Source organism: Anser brachyrhynchus (assembly GCF_964034855.1).
Source record: "Anser brachyrhynchus genome assembly, chromosome: 5".
Classification (NCBI taxonomy): domain Eukaryota; kingdom Metazoa; phylum Chordata; class Aves; order Anseriformes; family Anatidae; genus Anser; species Anser brachyrhynchus.
In genome coordinates this window covers 36,395,167-36,415,748 of record NC_137699.1, presented here as the reverse complement: position 1 = coordinate 36,415,748, position 20,582 = coordinate 36,395,167, and the positions used below count along the sequence as shown (strand labels likewise).

General features: G+C 42.5%; 1 protein-coding gene across 1 annotated transcript; it reads right to left on the bottom strand.

Annotated features, from left to right (window-relative positions):
- Positions 1–1,035: 1,035 nt before the first annotated feature.
- LOC308196585 (uncharacterized protein) lies at positions 1,036–20,578 on the bottom strand. The gene is made up of 3 exons (XM_080595723.1): positions 17,003–20,578; positions 6,656–6,737; positions 1,036–5,534 (listed from the first exon to the last, which is right to left on the bottom strand). The coding sequence occupies exons 1-3, from the start codon at positions 17,913–17,915 to the stop codon at positions 4,553–4,555; spliced, it is 1,977 nt and encodes a 658-aa protein (XP_080451849.1). The 5' UTR covers positions 17,916–20,578; the 3' UTR covers positions 1,036–4,552.
- Between the last annotated feature and the right edge of the window lie 4 nt (positions 20,579–20,582).

The window sequence follows — 20,582 nt, the reverse complement described above, 5'->3', positions numbered from 1 at the left end:
CCCGCAGAGACGAACAAATTATACTAAATAGTTTGCCTTGAGTATTGAGACACGGGCTCCCAAAAACTGGACGGTATTTGCATTTGACTTCCTTGTCAAAAAATCTGAGTGATTGCTTCAAATATGTGTAGTAATTTGTACTGTGTTTCCTCATAGAATAGCAAAGGACATAGCAGAAAAGGACATAAAGCAAGACCCAAGTATCATTTCTCCAGGGATTAATTCAGCCTTGCATGTGCTGGACTCTCAGAAGACTACAAAAGGTTGATGGGACTGGAACTACTACGCGGTTTCTGACCAGTTTAGAAAAAGAGATTTCTTCCCTCCTGAACAGAAACACGCATTTCCTCATTTACAGTGGTTCCCTCCCCGGTGCAGAAAATTAGTTTTTTTGGTCCATGATAACAGAGTAACGGAAGTCCAAGTAACAGAACAACAACTCAAACAAACAAACACACACATACAAAGGATCACTTGGGAAAAAAAAAAATAAAAAAAGTTCTTTTCAACTCTGAGAGGAATAAAGTCCATTTGTCTAAATGCAGGAGAAGAGAGGACAGGCTACATCTGTAGGAAATGAAAGTAAATTCTAATGGCCCTTCTCTGCCTTGTCTCAGGTTCAGAGACTGTGACCGACCAGGAATCCTACCCCCAAACAGAGCACAAGTATGTGAATGTGCACGTTAACTGCTAAAAAATACCTCCTTTCTGATAAGGAGTACGAGAGCTCCCTCTTCTGCAAGTAAGCTCTCTCTGGCTCTTCCCTTCAGGTTTTAGAGATGAGAAATTTCTCATTTGGAGCCAATAGAGACTGCACACCTTGCAGTCAAATCTGCATTAAGAGTTGCTGTCCATCTGTCATACAATCTCTCCTCCCCAGTCTTTCTCATTTCTTTTACAGGACGATCTACTGATAAGAGCAGAAACAGCAATGCAAACAACACTAAAATGTGTCTGGTAAGGTCGCAGGGTTGCAAGCAGAAGTTCTGTGGTAAGCATGAATACAGAAGACTGATTTTTATGTAAAAAAAACCAAACAAACAAAAAAAAACTTTGCTATATTCCAGGTGTGGAGGAATTCCCGCCATCCCCCTCCCCTAGTATATCAATACAGGTATTGCTTAAAACAATCTGACTTTTTTCAGTTTGTGTGACTTGGGTTTCCTAGTTTTCGTTTTGCCTATATTCTGTTTGACATGAGAACAAACTCTTTGATTCAGCATCATTTTAAAAATGAGCTAACCATATTCAGGAGGCAATCTAGGAAAAATACTATGCCTGAAAAGTTGCTGTGTTAACTGATAGTTGAAAAATGCCTAAAAAATCGGAAGGAGCAAAATATTTTCTCCACAATGGGTGGGACAGAACCTTTTCATTTAAATCTCATTGGGAAAATCTGAGTTAATCCTTAGGTGAAAACTGAAGTATCACTAACTTATAAAGAACAAGTGAAAATGAGTCATTAAGCAGTAGAAGAATGAATATATGAGTGCATTTTAGAGAGTGTTGAACTTCTGATGTGTGGCCTTCCTGAGCTAGGTGGAGAGATGTTTGTGTTGAAAAGGAGTTAGTCACAGTACTTAGCTTAAGGATAAAGGGTACCAGCATTGAAGCCAGTCACCAGAAAAGATGACACTGAAGATGCTGCTCTGTGATAACATAGGAACAAATATAACCTATTCCATTGAATCTTCTATGACCCTTCAGTAAGAAAGAACCCTGTGTCTGAGAAGCTATAACAACACCAGGTTTGGTTTTTTTCCACCAGTTTCCCCAATACAGGGGAATGAAGGATGAATTCAGAACAGGTATGGAGGTCACAGCAGGTCTTTCCTCAGATCCAAAGGGAACAGACACCAGAAGGGGGGCCTGGCTCCAACATCTGCTGCTACTGAACCATTCCAGGATGGGTGAGAGGCGTGACAACCAACGTGCAACATATTGCCGACACAAAGCACCCCTGGCCTCCACAAATTATGCAGCTGCGGGCCCCACAAACACCAGGCATGCCTAGCGTAAAGGGTCTAGAGCAGCACAACCACTGCAGTGTGCTCATCCCCATGGATGACTTTCTATGTCAGTTTCTATAACAAAGAAACACTATGCCCTGAATGATGTGGTTAAGCCCCACAAAATGAACTGAAGGCAGCTTTTAATCTTTCCCAAATAAGTCCTTCAGCAGTGCTTCATTCTCCTAAAGTATGCAGTTGATCTTTAATCCCAATTAAAGGAGGCTCCTTCAGAAATTGATTCAGTTTAAGATCTTCTATCAGAAGATCTGAATTTTCATTTTGCTGTAGGTTTTTCAACTGAGACACTTTGAGAGGCATTCTCAGTAAAAGCATACCAAATATTCTTACAGAAGAGGAGTGTGGGAGCAAGTAGAGTACACCAAGTACACCACCACAACTCTTATGATCTCTTCTTTTAGGCTTTACTGGCAAGGATGACCTTTTCCTCCCTTGCAGAATACACTCCGGAAGGGAAGGGCCTTAGCCAGAGTAGAAGAAAACATGGTCATTAATGCATGGGTGTGGTCTTTGTTTTATGGGCATTTTTTTGGTTTTTCTTCCCCATCTGAATCCACTTCTCTCCCCTTGACTTGCTGTGCTTCCTCATTGTCTTTGCTCTGCCCTAGCAGTGACTCTGAATCCTCAGACAGCTCAGCCCAGACTGTTGGCCTCAGGAACATCTGTTTCACCATCACACCCATGCAGCTGCCATGCAGATCTCAGCATTTCCCCGCATACGCCTTGGTGCTGGCATGTCCATTGCCGAGAGGTGGAAGCAGGGGCAAAACTCAATGGGCCATGCAGCGTCTGTTCCAGGGCATGCAGCAGATGGTCTGAGAACTCCACACAGGAGATGGGCTTTTGGACAGTGCAGCTGTGGCATGGAGAACACAGACATAAGCACCCCTCTGACCACTGCTGCTTGGGGCCATGCCGTGCAGGCTGGGGCTGCCCTCAGCTACAAAGCTGTGGAATTCTCCTTTTACAGCCTGACTCAGTACTCTCACATCCACTGCTCTGCAGGCATTTCTCTTCAATGGGTCTGTCCCAGCCCACCCAGGCACATACAGGCCACTAATGCTGAACCATAGCACATATGAGGCTGATCGCTACTCTCCTATCCAACATATAGGATATAAAGTGGACAAAAAGCTCATGAGGTGTGAAACAGAAATGCTTCCTGAGCAAGTCTGATCTCGGAATTCCAGGTCTAGCAACCAGAATCTTTGGATTTGCAAGGAAACAGCATAGCTGCTCCTCCCCATCCCCACATCATCTCCACAGTAATTTTTGTGACCCTGCAGACCAGTTGTTAAGTGACCATTGAAGGGGAATGGTGCGCCAGCCTATAACAAGTTTTCTGTGTGCATTTTTTGAAGAGCAGACAGTCCCTCTGTCGGCATTGATAAATGCCTTGCAATTTGTCATATGGCTCAGGAATCAGTGTGGCTGTTTTTGGAAAATCGTTTCTATTGTCATAGATCAAGAATCACAGGTAAAACCATGGAAATACCTGTCACTCTACACATAATAGGCAATTACCCCCCTGTTTCACAGGATTTCTGATCTCTTCAGCCAGCTGGTGGAAATGAAACAGGACTGAGTATTTTGGGTGTATTTATTATTATTTTTGAGCATAAACTAGGGACCAGGAAAGATGCCTTGGGTCATCAATAAAACTTGTGCTTAGGTGACTTAATCGCATGATTACTGTAGGTCAGCACACTGAACTCTGTTGGAAACTCTGTAGTGGTATGGCTACACGGGTGGCTTTAGCAGCTTCTAAAAGCTTGGCTTTGAACCTTAAATGCCCTTGGATAGACTTTCATGTCATGTCTTAAGTGGTCAGACAGTGGTCACAGAAAGACCGTGACTGAAAAGCCTCCCCATCGTCCCACTTGCTATAGTTTTCTAGGATTTCTTTTACTGTATAGACATCAACATAGCTGATGCCTCCAGTTTGTAGGAGCTGATTCACATGCTGGCAGACTGAGATATGTGGCACAAGCTATGGCCAGATATGCTTGTTGGCATTGAAGCTGAATTACTGGCATGCCAGTTGAAAACACCCAGACTGATGAGCTTAAATGATGGCAAAGGAGCTTTCCCTCCAGTCAGTCTCCCACAGAGGACACAGTTACATTCTTTTCCACAGGAATTAAATGGTCAGTAAGAGGAAACAGTTCTATAAGCTACTTTAACAGAAGCGTGTGCACCATTACGTGTGCCTACAGTACCTGGCTGGCAACAGCCGTGTTTATGACCAAGGATCTCACCTAAGCTTCTTCCATGCTCAATGGAGGAAAAGATTACAAGCCAAGGTCACCTCCTCCTGTAATAATGACCCAGACTTGACCCATCCAGTTGGCTGTCTGGAGATGCATACCTCTCCCTTTTAATTGTAAATGGAGCCTAGAGAAGGAGGTTCTATTCCAACATCTATCTTTTAGATGATTAAAGTAAGAGGAGATGTCATTACCAGCAGTCCCCATCCAATTGCTTGGGCTTCCAGAGGAGGCCAGAGACTGGGAAAGATGTTCTCATTTTGTTAAAGTAGTTCTCACCTGGCTGATTACTCTTCCAAGGGCACATTTGACTTCTTTGTTCCTCAGACTGTAGATTATGGGGTTTAGCAGCGGAGTGAGGATCCCATAGAGCATGGAAACTATCCTATCCTGATCAGGTGAGTAGGCAGAAGAAGGCCGTACATACGTGCAAATAGTAGTCCCATAGAAAAGGCATACCACTGTCAAGTGAGAGCTGCAAGTGGAGAAAGCTTTGTGCCTGCTCTCAGCAGAGTTCATGCACAGGATAGCCAGAAGGATGTAGACATATGAGACCAGAGTGACCACAAAGGCACTGCTTCCAAGGACCCCAGCTACTGTAAGAATCACCAGTTCCCTGCTGTAAGTAGGTAAGCAAGAGAGGGCCAGCACAGGTGCAATATCACAGTAATATTTCTCAACTTCATTAGAAGCACAAAAAAAGAGTGTAAAAATCAAAGATGTGTGCAATAGAGAATTAAAAAATCCTACTACCCAGGTGCCAATGGCGAGGCGAGCACATAGTTTCATACTCACAATATTAACGTACTGCAGCGGTTGACATATGGCAACATAACGGTCATATGCCATCACAGTCAAGAGCAAAATCTCTGTGCCTACAACATCAACGAGGAAGAACAGCTGGAGTATGCAGCCACTGAATGAAATCACATTGTTCTCAGACAACAAGACCTCCAGCATCTTTGGCACAGTAATAGTGGGGCATAAGATATCCAGTAGGGATAAGTTGCCAAGGAAGAAGTACATAGGGTTGTGCAGACGAGTATCTGTGCTAATGGCAACAAAGACTGTGATGTTGCTTGCCATGGTGACCAAATAGATGATCAAAAACAGCACAAAGAGAAAAAAACGCACCTCTGGAGCATCAGAAAGGCCTATGAGAATAAATTCAGATACTGTTGATGTGTTGACCTTGTGCATTTTATCTTTCATTGTGGAAATGATTACAGAGGTGTACCTGGAAAAAAAAAAAGAACAAATAAAAAGAAAAAAAAAAGGTGTAACAGTCAAAATTTCACTTCCTTCTAAACAGTGTGCTTTTTTTTAATCTCTTTTGCAGTTCAAATACATTTGTAAGTTTGCATCACCACACTCAACATCTGAATTTTGCTCGCATATACGTAAGACAAAAGGCAAAAAATAGTATTAAGCTTAACAGTGATTAATCAAAAAAGTTTAAATCTTTGAGTGCAAGTCATCTTCTCAGACTGGGGAGCTGAAAAGTTGAACACAAAGATACCTCCCCTCTGTGGTGACTAGCTTGGTTGAACATGGCTCCAAGCAGCCCAACTGGGCTTTGAAAGCAGCTGTACTCTGAACAGGGGAGGGGTAGGAATCCAGATCTCTAAAAACCATTTCAATATAAATTTTATGATACTACCATCTCCAAAGAAGTCTGGGTTACTAACAGAAACTAAAGACCTAATTTTTAAGTGAGTAATGCTGTCACAGAGGAATTAAAACCCTGGTTATCAGCAGAAAGGATATACCCAGAATACATTTATTTTTTTCAGCTTTATCCAGTGGGATAAAAAAGGGATATAACCCAGTATCTAATTAAAGATCTTCCTCTTCTCTATAAACTTTACCCATTAGGCTTTCACATCAATATTAATACTTTCAGGATCCGACTGGATGTTTTTTTTTCTTTCTCCCAATTCAGCAAAGTTTAAGGAGATAGCACATTGCTACATTAAACATAATTCGTGGAAATAATTTACACAGTAGTTCTAGAGAGAGATAAAGCAAGGCACAACACAAGTACCTCCTTACTTGCAAACCAAAGCACAATGATGAGATGGTGTGAATATCATAACACAGTCTCATTCATAAGGGATACAGAGAAACAACTAAAATAGGAGACTGATATCCCATTTGAGATAGGCGTGGCTGTTGTCTCATTCTCACAGAAGCTTGCTTCCATCTTGAAAGGGACCAAGGTCAGAGCTTAAAACACCATAAGAAATATCTAGGCCAGCATGAATAAAAGGCATATGGTGTTTTAAATCAGAGCATCACTTGTTCTTAGAGTTCGGAGGTTATTCAGCTGAAACACAGTGGAAACACACAAATACTCACTGCAACAAGGAATTAATTGCTGGTAATATACAGTGGTCTGTATCTCCAGGAAACGTCACTGTCCTTTTTCTTCCTTCTACATCTGATTAAAATATTTGCATGTCAGAAGAAAAATGATTTCACTGTAGATTTAGGAACACCAATCTATCAAGGAAGTGATGAGTCTGAATTTAGCAGCACAGACATACTCATACATAGAATCACAGAATGGTTTGAGTTGGAAGAGAACTTTAAAGATCATCTGCAAGCACTGGCAAAAATGATAGCCCGACTACAAAAGTAAGTCTCTTTTTCAATGAGGCTTTATAAATATGTGCTGAGGATGTGTCTGGGGACAAGCGTCTCTGAGGTTTTCTTGGATGCTTCCTTTAGTGCATATGAGGCTCTTTCAGCGTGTTGTCAAAGAGTCAAGGGGAGCTAGAAATGTGATAAAACAATTTCCTCTCTGAATCCTCTGATTCCCATGACCTTCATGTTGTAGAACCTTCCCCTAGAGCTGTGGTTTGATACTTGAGTCTCCTCAGGAAGAGGAATAGATGTCATCATTTTCCCTGGGTCCTACCAGGTGTCATTTCAGATTATTGAAGTTTTACATATCACAAGGGTCCAGTGTTCTGATTTTTTAAGTTATAGTACTGCCTTAAAGAGACTTGATCACAAACTGTTTTCAAATTAACTTGTCTTGATCTGATGCCTGAAATCTCACCTACACATAAAAAGGTCAAAATAAATTTGGCAACAGCTCCTCTGCAGAAAAGTATACCTGAAAAGAGGGCAGTGGTAACACACATTCAGGGTTTCTTTGAAGGGTAGAGAGGAGAACCTAAATGACAGCAGTGGAGCAGCTGTGAAGCACTGCAAGGCAGCTATCACGGCACCATGTGCCAGCACAAACACCCTCCATGTGGATTTTATGGGCCATCTCTGATTCCTGTATGGGAGCAGCCTTTTAACTATAGCCCCTACAGAAATGACTTAAGATAGACTTGTGAAATCCATGCACTAGTTGAAACAGATGTGTACCCTGGTGTAAGAATGAACATAAGTTACCAGCATTACCTTGGAGAGCAAAAAACGATTTTCCTCTTGTTCCAGAAAGCATCCGTGCGTTCAGTTATTGAAGCACCACTTTCCATGTGATGTATGGAGTGGCTTACCTGTTTCTTTTCCAGCATTACCTGCCCATAACTTCTACAATGTTAACATGAATGATATTGTTTGTCAATCATTCTTAAAGCCTGTTCACAATCTTTGCAGCATGGGACTCATACATAGGAATCTTAATTTTGTACATCACAAGATAAAAAGGAGCTCTCCAAAGATTACAAACCACAGGCCTGTCCTGCAATGGTTGTATAGACCTTTGGCTGGAAGAAGTTTCTGTTGTCCCAGTCTGCCTCTGTGTACTGCAGGGAGCCCTAGGATCATCAGACATCATACTTCTGGTGAAGTTTTGCAACAAAGAATGGAGCTAATCATTTTGTAATAAACCCAGAGGTTGGCAATACATACACCGAAGATCAACTGCATCCACACCTATGAGCAAAACTAGAACTGCGCTCTCTCTCATCCTCCTAAACTGGCATAATGCCACTTCCACTAACTGAAAGCTCTTTGCAGGTTCCCATCTTTCTGTCGAAGAGCCACTGGAGGGCGATATTGCAATGCAAAATCTGGACGCGCTACAGGGCTCCAAAGAACATTGTTGTACCACCAGTCAAGTGATGGACGTGTCAGTACTGGCCACAAAAAAGGGGCCTCCTACCTAAGTGTGGGCTATTTACTACTTCCTGGTATTTAAAATCTCAGACCTCATGTTTAAAGTCCAGTGTTGATAATCAGTCCTTAGTACAACATTGTCTGATATTCTGCTCAACTATTCTTTGCAAGCCACCAGCATCATGTACTCGTGGTAGCCTGCTATCTCACCAAAAGGCAGACTTCTAAAAAGCAGTGGTATAAGTAATGTGTATAAGTATAGACCCCTTTAAGGAGAGTTTCACATCATATCTGAAACACTTTTTTTTACCATGGATGCATTGGCCCATCTAAGTGGCAGTCAACCAGCACCATCAAGAGCACTTTGGGCTGCTGGCTCAATTCCACACCTGGTCCTCAGATGTGCTGCTCATGCTACTGCAGGGATACTCTTAGCTGAATTAGGTTATTACTAGTAGAAGCACAGGACAGTATGTGAGCTATGCTGTTAACCTACTCTGATCAGGCTTTCCATTTAGTGAGGTCATTTGTGATGTTTTTAGTCCAAGACTACAAATAACTAGGCTAGCAAATATGATACTACTGACCCCCAAGATTATAGTGGCATGTGTAGGTCACAGGCACTATCATGTACCGCATGCTAATGCATCTTAAAGCTCTCAAGAAAGCCATCAGCAATTACCAAGAGATTCCTTAGCCATGCCTATGTCATAACATTATTTTAGTCAGCTTTGTTTGCCATATGCTTACCAAGGCCTAGTGAATTTTACATAAATGTTTTGTAAGACTAGCCTTACTAGCCTCTGCATAAACTGGACGCTGAAATATTCGGTACATGGGCAGTAATTGCAGCAACTCTGAAATATTGCTCAGGGAAAAATAGGCCTTATGATCAAATGCCCATACATGACAGTGCTTGTAGAAAAGGTGTTATTCTGCCTCAAGGGAAAAATCAATTTTCTCAGGTAGTTTTCCTCACCTTCTAATGCCTCAAAGCAGTCTGGAGATACTTGGATGGTGTAACTCCCCCAGACATTACTGTACCGTATACCTAAGATGCTGGTTATACGTAGTACAGTGGAAACTCTTTATTACGAATCTTTTTCATGGCAGGACCGTCCCTAAAATAAGTCAAAATCAAATCACTTTGTCTAACTGTGGGATTAATAAGATTTGTCAGGTCTCCAGCTAGTAATGCTTACCGTGACCCAAGACTGATGACAGACTCAGCTGCTGCCTTTAACTGTGAAGATGAAAATGGTCTTTTTTCTCTACTGGCCATTCATGTTTCTGATAGAGGGAAAAGGTCCTTGGAGGGAATCCTCCTATCTTCACGCTTGACAAGGGAATAATCCCACACTGCAATTCACATTGCAGATGTGCAATGGCACACTCTGACCATGTTGTCTCTTCTAAAATTAAATTCAGAATTTGGGAGTCTCTTCAAGACATTGACTCATATTTGCCAGGATCTGGGAAGAACGAGCTCCCCCAGAAAAGGTCTGCAGAACAGGAGCCCTAGGCAGCTGGAGAGGACAGTGACAGCTCTGAATTGGCCTCATCTTCCTCAAGAACCGTTTCTGAGTTTAGAAAAGTTGAGAAGTATTGAAAACAGCCCGGTCCAAGCAGTTTTAAAGCCAGCCCCTAACAGGGGCATGCAGCTAGCTCTGCTTGACCTGTAATCTTTCAATTCAATGGGTTAGGCAAGAATCCCGTCCCTTGTCTTGGGATGCAACCAAAGCACTGTAGAAATCCTTCTAGTTTTCACAGGACATTTTTCCTTTGAGACAGTCTCTCACTTTCCCCTAGATTAGAGCCATAATCAAACCTGGCTGTATGCTCAGAGAGCTGCTAATTTCCAGGAGAGAAAGCTTGAGAGTCTAACGATGCGCAGTGGAGCCAATTTAAACACACTTAAACTCTCTTGCCAAGTTACGTCATTGCAGCTTGTCAGGCACCAACTTTTTAAACTGCATCTACTGAGACTTTATTAGAATCATCCCAAGTCATTTCCCGCAGAGACAAACAAATTATATTAAATAGTTTGCCTTGAGTATTGAGACACGTGCTCCCAAAAACTGAACGGTGTTTGCATTTGACTTCCTTGTCAAAAAATCTGAGTGATTGCTTCAAATATGTGTAGTAATTTGTACTGTGTTTCCTCATAGAATAGCAAAGGACATAGCAGAAATTTCCCCTAGAGGAAATGTGGAGCCTTAAAAAAAGAAAAAAAAAAGTAGGAAATTACAGTTTGACAATTACAGACTAAAGAAACAACTGAAATTCAGCACTGGTTCTAATAGTACATTATCATCTGTCAAAAATTGTTAGTCAGCCACTAAGAGTTATCAGCCTGATGTGCATCTTTTACACAGTCCCTCCCTTCTGCCTCCCACCATAAACATTTCTTCTTCATGGGACATAGCTTAACACAGGAAAAAAAAGGCAATTGGAAATCCTGTGCTGAACTCAAATGTTTGTTGACACAGTCTGTGGAACAGACTAGCTCATACGAGGAAAACTTTTACAGTAAAATAGTTGAAATGTGACAGCATACGTCCTGTAGGAGGTCCAGGTGCCACCGCTTCCACAGACAAATGGCAAGGTCCTTTTCAGCTTTAAAATTCATGGGATTTGTTCCACAGCCTTATACCATGCCATGTGATGGAAAGACAGGATCAAACCTTCAGTTTTCTCAAAGATCTCAGAAAGAGACTGAGACTAAACTAGAACAAACTAGAGACTGAACATGTACGTCTCAAAAATCTACCCACTTACCAGCCCAAGGGTCTCTCTCTCATCATGCCCAATGTGTTAATGCTGCCTACTTTGGTCTGCACCCAAGATGTAGCAGGGTAGAAACAGATTGCCTTAAGCAGTAGATTAACAATGGCCCAAAATGGCCATGACTCCATCACAGCAGGATCCTGACTAATGTAGTGGGTGGCAGAGGAAGGTGGTTACTAAAAGAGCAGGGAGGGGAAGGAAGAGCCCCCTCCCAAAACCGGCAATTGTGCCCTTGTTCTCCTGTCTCCTCGGTATGAACAGTAAGTTCCAGCTCTTCAGGGCTGTCTCTTAAAACAAGCTACAGAATCACAAATTCATGAAGTCTCTGAGGTTGGAAGAGACATCTTGAGATCATGCATTGCCCCTGCTCAAACAGGGTCAGGCAGAGCTGATTGCCCAGGACTGTGTCCAGGCAGGTTTTGAATATTCCCAAGGACATTCAAAGGATATACAAGCTGCCAGGGCAGCTTGTATCCCAAACTCTGCTCCATAATTACCCTTTAGTTCCATCAAGGCTCCCGAAGCATAATTTCCTCTGCCATTTTCCCTACTGTACCAAAGTACAAGGGTGTCTCCAACCCGTCTCTCCATACATATCAACCCACATACACCAACAAAGGCTGGTAACTAGCTATTTGGAGATAGAGGTCTCAGTCTCCTGTTCTAAAAAGACCTTTGGCACTACCAAATACATTCACGCAACATGAAAACACGCAGAGACACCACTCTGGCCTCATTATATTGCAGCACAGTTCAGACTAAAAGCTCAGGAGCAAGGGCAACCCGACTTGCTGCAAGGCCATCTTCACAGGCCAGGGATGAGGGAACCTACACAGCTGGGAGGCTGAACCAGCTGCTGCCAGCAACACCAGCAAAGTCTGTAGAGTGCGTGCCAAGATGTAGCTGAGCTGGCAGAGCAAGGCACACAGCTGCCCCCAAGCTTTTGGGGGAAGGAATTGCTCTGCTGTGCTGGGGTGGGTTTGGCTACACAGAAGGGTCCTGGCTTGGGATGGAGGAATGGACAATGCAGGAAAAGGAGACATGCTGCAGCATGGTGGGGGGGTAGAAGGCATGTGTCTAATGGAAATAAGTGCCCTAAACTAGAGCAAGAAGTGTCGTTTAGGGCACTGCATAGTCAAACAGCTAGAGGTCTGGACTGGCGCTTGGCCTGGCTTTCACAGGCAGCAGCAAAGACTGAGCAGTGGTAACAGCAAAATATGCTGCACCAACCTGGGACTAGCACTTGCCTTGTTTCAGGCAATAACAGACAGTGAGGTGGTCAGAAACTGCAAAGAGAAAGCTATCTACACATCTTTAGCAGACACGTACAGGTTTGCAGGGGGTCATTTCTGCTCCTAAACTTCATCGTCATGGCCGTCCTGTGACTGGTCCCCAAAGTCTAGCTGAGACCCTTCAGTTTAACCACAGTACTGCCTGCTGCTATTTCAGTCTACCTTCACCCCCATGCAGATATGCAGACATCTTTCCCACAAGTCAGTCCTGGGAGATGATTACATTCCCAATTATTTTCAGTTGATAAATCTTGAGTACTTAAAGATTGGTATGACAGAGAAATGCAGAAATACTTACAGATCAGCCACCTAAATTTCCCACCCTCCTTCCCCCCCCCCCACACACCCCTTTTGCATTTGCCATAGTTCTTACTTTTTAAAAAACACTCCTGGACTGACTTGTTTCACTGTAGCATCCAATGGCAAGTTCAGCACTTAGCAATACTAGCACTGAGATGTAACCTGGAGTGGATATACCAAATTTCTACACCTTTAGGGAAGCCAACAAACACTTCACAGGCTGAATTCACTGTAAGGTTGCATGGAATAGGGGCTGACGCTATATGCCATTAGAGCTTAAACCTAATTAGGTACCCCATAAATATCTAAAACTTGGTTTTTAATTTTTATTTTTTTAATTTTTATTTTTTAATTTTTTTAATTTTAGATTAATGAATAACAGTAACAGCAAAGATAGCTTGTTATATCCCTTCCACCTCTTTGAGAGGAATAACTCTCTCCCATATCAGTCCTCTCTGAACTGGCTGCCCAATCAATTCTTTTGCTTGTGTTCACCCAGAAAAGCACACAGGGCCACTCAGACAAATTCAAAGTCCATTAATCCTCCAGCAGCAAATTTAACCTACACAAGTCACTAGAGCCCTCTAGTGAGCACCACTAGAGTACTATTTAGACCAGGGATTTTATTAAAGGAAGCAGAGATTCAACAGAGCTAGGAAATGCCAGTGGAATACAGCACATTTGCCCTGAGACTGGGTGACTGCCTTCTGTATGTTACTGCCATTTCTGCCAATGACTTAAGTGATCTTGATCTATCAATATTTTAAACTATTTTTACTTCTTCTCCGTAGTTTGACTTTGATCCATCATTACACTTCGATTAAGAAGCCCTTCTAGTTTCAAAATGCCAGAGAAGTTTGGGGATCTGGTGTCTTATAACGTTAAAACACTTGGGGAAAACATACAGGAAGATTTCCTCACTGGATTTCCTCACTGCACATAAATGACCTATTTAACCAGGCTTCCTCTGATATTCTGATGAATATCAGAAAGAAAGAAACCAGCATCTTCAAAGAGTGATTTTTCCTGAGGATGGGGTGAATTATTTCCAGGAACTGCCTGTCTCTCTGTCCAGTAGTGGTGCTGAGGGAGCTTAATTCACTAGATCAGACTCAGTTGACAGTTGCTTATGCTTACTGGTAGGCAGCACCAAATTTTGCACCTTCAAAATCCCTGGTTCGTTTTGTTTTGTTTTGTTTTGTTTTCCCCTCTAAAGGTATCTTTTACTCTAAGAGACCTGGACCCCCCTCAGCACTGGAATGTGATGCTTCAGTGGAATGCCTAAATTTAGGTGGGGTGAATCCAATCCTAAATCTCAGTCACTCTAGCACAAACTTACTCTATTCTCTTCTTGGCAGATGGTAAACTTCTAATGGATTTGTCACATAATTACTACCCTCCTAAAGGATTAAGTTTGCAGAAGGAGTACAGAAATTAATTACTGCAAGGTGGAGATTTCGCTTATTGAAGACAGCTCACAAACTCCTAGTGTCTTTTTTTTATTCTTCCCCAAACACAGTTGCTGTCTCCACAGATAAAATGTTGGATTGTGGCAGTTCTTCCTTTTCATATTGTCCCCTGTAATATTTCAGTAATTTAATTGTGTGAAAGAATTATTACTATTTTCTGAAAAGTTAAAAAAATTGCATCCTTTTAAGTCTAGAAAATCCTACCACTGAAACCTTGGCCACCTGTAGCACACCTGTAAGAAGCATCGGTGCACAGCCCCCGTGCTTCTGGCACCGGGTGCCGACGTGCAGTAACAGCACCAGGCAGCCGGGAGTTTTTCTGCCGGGCGTGCTGCTCTGAACGTGCTGATTCCACCCAGTGAAACTGGTTAGACGGTTTCCGTTTTTCGACATTTGTTCTTAATATTTTCAGATACAGATATAGATGTACACGCATAAGTTGAAGAGCTTATATTTTGTAAATACTTTGCATGGTGATATTTATTGCTTACTGCAGCTGCTTGTTGATAATGTATGATCTTGTGTAATATTGCATTGTATCTTAATGTGGTGACAAAAAGATATCAGACATATTCTGCTCAAATAGCTAAGTGTGAATCTACCTATAAGCTTCAGCAACAGGGTGTTCCAAGTTATTCCAACTATGGATAAGCACATTGATTTATATCATCCAAAAATGCAGTGGAAGTGAGTCCCTCTGACCTCATCATTCTAAGCTTCCCTTATGGTCAAAAAAAAAAAAAAAAGTACTTCTCAAGTACTACTCACCTTCTCTGAGAATAGATCTGGTCATACTCTAGGATGCAAATCATATTTGTTAAGTATAAAGAAGATCAGATGTACAACACCAAATAAGATAATTACGCCTGAGATCATAGACCTTACATCACCAAAAGCTAAAGCGAAGAAATCAAAAATGCACACCTTGTCCTTCAAACTGGGGGGTTCCAGTGACTGAAGGAATGTAAACATAGACCCATTACTTTTTGATGCGTTATGAAGTATCGATTGTGTCAGGTATAGCCATCCTATTCAGTTGCCCTAAAGGTCTTTCACACATAATACATACTAAGGTAAAAAAAAAAAAAAAAGACTAACTCTTGCTTCTGGTGGGAGGGAATTCAATATTCACACTGGTTAGTAGGTTAGTAGGAAACTTGGTTTTCCAGGCCTTGAATACTAGTGGTGAAATAACTGTTTCCCATTTGCAGTTTCTTCCTTATGATGAAACACATTCGTGCACCACTTAATTCTGCTATAGCACTGGATTTCAACACAGGCAGAGTTGCTTGCTTTCCAAGTTGGGAAATAACCTCAAAGTTCATTTCAGAATTTCTGTTATGACACAAACATAAGCTGCCGTGTAACTGCTTGTAAGTCTTTCTAGCATGGAGCGGGTTACTTGCTAGATTTCCCTAAAGAACGTTGACCTCCTGATGCCTGCATTTACACATAAAAGTTCCATTGTTAACCTTATGCAAGCCCTTCTGCAGCTGCTTTTTATTTTTACAGTGCTGGGAGCTACTAAAACTAGAATAAGGCTTGTCTGGGATTCCTAGCCTGTAATAATCTAGTTCCACTTTGTCCTGAAATGGCGCTTTGCTAAATTTAAGTAATTTTAAGAGTAAGCAGGCTTTGTCTCTGTTACTTCAGATAATTTGGAAAATGCCTATAAGAAGCAGTCCCAAAACCAAGAATCAGTCAGAATCAAGAGGCCTAAATCAGCCTCTGTAGATAGTACGGACTTCTTTTCCACACACCTGTTTCAGAGCTGACATAGAAGAAATGATTCTTCTTTCACAAACAGTGGAAGGAGGAATCACTCAGGCTCCAGAACCCCTCTCTCACCAGGTTGGTGTGATAACAGCTGGTAATATCTTAAGATGGGGTCTGAAACATTTTTGAACAGGTTGTAGTCACCTGCTGTGACAGAGAATGGGTTGTGGTGATGAGAAGAGTTCATCCATTGTTACAAGAAACAGACAAACGTTATGGAAACAAACACAGAAAAGCAAAAGAAAGACAAAAGGAAAAGAAAAGACACTGACAAAAACCACAGTTATTCAGATCTTTCTACTTTTCAGTTCAAGGAACAGAATGATCCGTGCCTGAAGAAGTTCATCGTGTTTCTTAATAAACAGTAGAAATGTTAGCACAAGTTCTGTTGCGTAATGGTGGTTCACTTTTTCCAATCAGTATTCAGAAGTTGCTCAATAATTCCCACTTGAGCAGATCCAGCGATTAAATGGTTTTTCTTTAGACTCTGCTTTATCCCACAGCATAAATCCTTTTCCATTGGAATTTCATCCCAAACATCTGAGCTCTGCCCAAGAAAAACTTCTAATTCACTCACTGCTTCACAAGGCTCAATGTATAATACCATCAAATCTTCTCTACTCAAGCCTGGTCCTCCTTACTTCTCTTTGAGGGTGCAGAGGAGGATGCTCTAATCACTATCAGAAACTGCAATTATAATTGCAAAGCACTGTGAAGAGCAACAACCTTAAAAATCTCTCATTTGTGCTGCAGCAGTGACAAATTCAGGGGTGGACTAAGGAGACCTAGAGCCCATAAAACAGACAACAGTATCGATGAAGTCTACTGCTCTGAAGAAACCAATGTCGGGTAAATTCCTGAACTGGAACTAAACATCCTTTGGGTTTTAGATACTGCCCTACATGCTGAATTCCAACACTGTTCCCATATCCTGATCTGCCACTAGTCTGTAGGAAGGTAAGTCCAGGTTTTCTGCACAGCTGGTTTGTCTCAGAAGAATCTGCAGCGCTGCCACAGTTTCCACATGGATGCCTTCACCTCATTATTCCTCAGGGTGTAGATGAGTGGGTTCATCACTGGGCAGAAGACAGTGTAGATCACACAGATATGCTTGTCGGAGGAAAAACTAGAGAAGGGCCGGAGGTAGATGAAGATGCAGGGTATAAAGAAAAGCGTGACGACCATCAAGTGTGAGGCACACGTGGAAAGTGCTTTCCAGTGCCCCTCAGTGAAGCGGACCCTGACTGTGACCAGGATGAACGTGTAAGATGTGACCAACACCAGGAAACAAACCAGGGATATTAAGCCACTGTTGGAGACCATGAGCCACTCAGTGACATGGACATCCATGCAGGCAAGCCGGATGACAGGAGGCACATCACAGAAGTAGTTGTCTATTGCATTGGGGCCACAGAAGGGGAGCTGGATTGTGAGTAGTGTCTGGACGATAGAGTGGAGGAAGCCCCCAGCCCAGCAGGCGAATACCAGGACCCAACATACCTGCCGGCTCATGATGACTGTGTAGCGCAGGGGCTTGCAGATGGCAGTGTAGCGGTCATATGCCATCACTGTCAGGAGGAACATCTCTGTTGCCCCAACAAAGTGCAGAAAAAACAGCTGGGCTATACAGTCCTCAAAGGCAATGGTCTTCCTTTGTGAGAGCAGGTCCACCAGCATCCTGGGAGAGGTGACAGAGGTGCAACAGATATCTATGAAGGACAAGTTGCAGAGCAGAAAGTGCATAGGTGAGGACAGCTTGGGGTCAGCTTTGACTGTCACAATAATGAGAAGGTTCCCCAGGAGAACCATGGCATAGGCCAGGAAAAAGAAGGCAAAGAAGAGGATTTGCAGCTCCCTTGTATCAGAAAGCCCAAGAAGGATAAATTCAGTCACCCTGGAGAAGTTTCCTAGTGTCATTGCATCAGGTTTCCACGGTGCGGGTGTGGGCACGAAGTCATGGGCTGGCCAGGAAGAGAAGGAGATGTGCTCCAAGGTTCATGGATGATGAGGGAAGGATGCATTACTCCTATTCTACCTGCTACAGAAAGCAGAGTCACATCATGAATTACAGTGAGAGTTTGCAGAGAGTACTTGCTGCCTCTCATCTCCCGTCTTCCCACTCCCTTGTCAGGTTTCTGGTCCCTCATCCCTGAACTTACTCTGACCACTGTTTTCTGCTTTGTAGTGGATATGACAAAGTGCATACTCCCATTCTGTCAGGGAGGAGTCACATTCTTCTTTCATAGGATGAGAGACATGAACGCTGGAAAAACACTATTACCATCCTTTCACCCACTGGGAGTATAAAGTGCCATCACGGAAGGCAAGCACTTGCCATGCCCAAGCATCACGTCTACAATATATGGCTGAACCATGAGCTGTTCCATGCTCTGTTCCTAATTGCTTTCCTTTAAATTGACAAAAGGGTTCTCCAGTTAGCTTGTCAGCTCTGAAACTAGAGATACATGCACAGAAGCCAGGCCTGGGAGGTTCCTCACTGGTATTCCTCTCCATTGAGCTAGCGGTTGTCTGGTAGCTTGACTGCTGTCTTAGGCCTGGTGTTGACAGAACACGCTCTTCTGAAGAATGTATTTTCTAACACAGCATAAGCTGCAAAACACTGCATGCATTCTATGCTGCCTCTGTGTTACTCAGAGACATCTTTAAAGTTCTTCAGTGGATGTATACACTGTTTTGCAGAGGTTAAAATATGATCCACAGAAAAATGCTCATTTTCATTCACAATCACACCAGGAAATTCTTCAGCTGCTTATTTTTCTCTGAGAGTTTATAAGTCAGCAAGCAGAAGACTACTGTTAAGAAAGCATTTGATGCCTTTGATACATGCCTCTTACCTTTTGCTAATACCTGAGCAATTTCTTTGGTTACTACTCTATTCTCCACCACTTTGCAGTAGTTCTCAGAGTGCTTCTCTTTCCCATCAAACAGGATTGCCTCATGCATAACTCAGAATATATGACTGAAAATCACAACACTAGTCTAGAAATGGTCCCACTTTGTCCTCTCTCCCGAGGGCTCAGTAATCTTCCAGAGCTAGCATAGCTGCAGAGGGGATGACTAGCCATCTGTCCGTAGTGACCCCCCATGTTGTACTAGACAGACACCTGCAGTACAGGCATCACAGCACTGGCTCCCTGTGTAGTCAATGAAGAGAAATAAACACTCTAAAGGTATGGCTCAGTTTACCTTGTTTAGAACATCACACTACAGTGATGTGCTTATACGCTAGAAGACAGCACACCTGTCTGAGTATAAATGGAGAGCAGACACCTGTCCCATGCTGGATGTCTATAATGCAATCAATGTTAAATGAAGCTGCCTGAAAGGATCCAACTGGCCAAAATGTTACAGTAGCATTTACGTATTTCTGTACATTTTTCAACTGATTACCAAGCATTTCTCTCAGCCTTTCACATGGATGAACAGAACCACACACGTGCTTTAATATGCCATGGCTGATATGAAAAACACAGGCAAAGATGAGATTAAACAAACAAACAAACAAAAAACAACAAGCACGCTACTACTGTACCCAGTTACTAAATATTACAACATGAACTTCCAAGTCTGAACTCCACAGCATTTGTCTTCTGAAAACATTTATAATCATTCACTTCAAATTTGTTTCTACTTATCATCTGACATGGCATTGTTCCACTCTTATTCCTTCTGCTTGTAATTGCCACATCCTACTCTTGTTTAAGTTTCTTGTTGCATAGAAATTTGTTTCAGGAGATTTTCTAGCAATTTTTCTTGTCCTGGCAGGCTACAAACAAATTATATTGTGACAGTATCTATGTCCCATTTTCCATCTACCATTTAGTCAGAAATATCCAATGAGGCAACACCTCCAAGACTTTCGGAGCTGACCTCAGAGTTTCCTGCATCCCCCTTCTCAAACTCAGACCATCCTCACACAACATATAAATACTCCTGTAATGTACTGGATATGGAAGGTAGTTTTCCAGTAGTGGAGTTGGACCCGTGAGAACTGTTTTGTTACCAAACTCCAAGTAGCTGCCCAGGGCCTTATTAAAGAGATTTGGTGATTGGGTCCCTGGTGTGCAACAGCACAGCAATTTGTTCCTGAAGGCTGATGGGAAAGGACAAGACACCGTGCACTTCTATACAGTCAGGGGCCTTTTGTGTGAAAAAAAAAAAAAAGCTCCTAATAAAACAAACATAATTGTAGAGTCGTACTAACAATCCCTGCATTGAGAAATGTTGGGCACCAGGAAACATTGCTTAGATCAGAGGAGCTGCAGAGCTAGGCTAAGTTGCCATAGTGGGAAACTGCAGTCACACAGGGATAGACTGGACTCATTCACCATTCATTCACCAAGACAAAAGAAAGTCTAGGCAGACCAAAGATGTTGTCAGAGGTGGTGCGTCACTGAGAACTGAGGCTCAAGTGAAAAACAGCTTGAATTTGTTTCCTTGAACTCCCACTTCAGCATTTAAATGGTCACTTTTAAGCTTAGACAGGCTGAAATGGGCTCTGCAGTATCAAAGCAGTTTGTGTTTGGTACTTGACTTTATCCCTTTTAGAGATTCTTCAGTTTC

What these genes read in the sequence shown, in the direction of transcription:
- LOC308196585 (XM_080595723.1), bottom strand. Translation starts at nt 17,915, where the DNA reads ATGACACTAGGAAACTTCTCCAGGGTGACTGAATTTATCCTTCTTGGG. An exon ending in GTGGAAACTGTGGCAGCGCT is followed by an intron (nt 6,738 to 17,002) that starts GCAGATTCTTCT and finishes TATTTTAATCAG; the next exon opens with ATGTAGAAGGAAGAAAAAGG. An exon ending in GCAATTAATTCCTTGTTGCA is followed by an intron (nt 5,535 to 6,655) that starts GTGAGTATTTGT and finishes TTTTTTTTCCAG; the next exon opens with GTACACCTCTGTAATCATTT.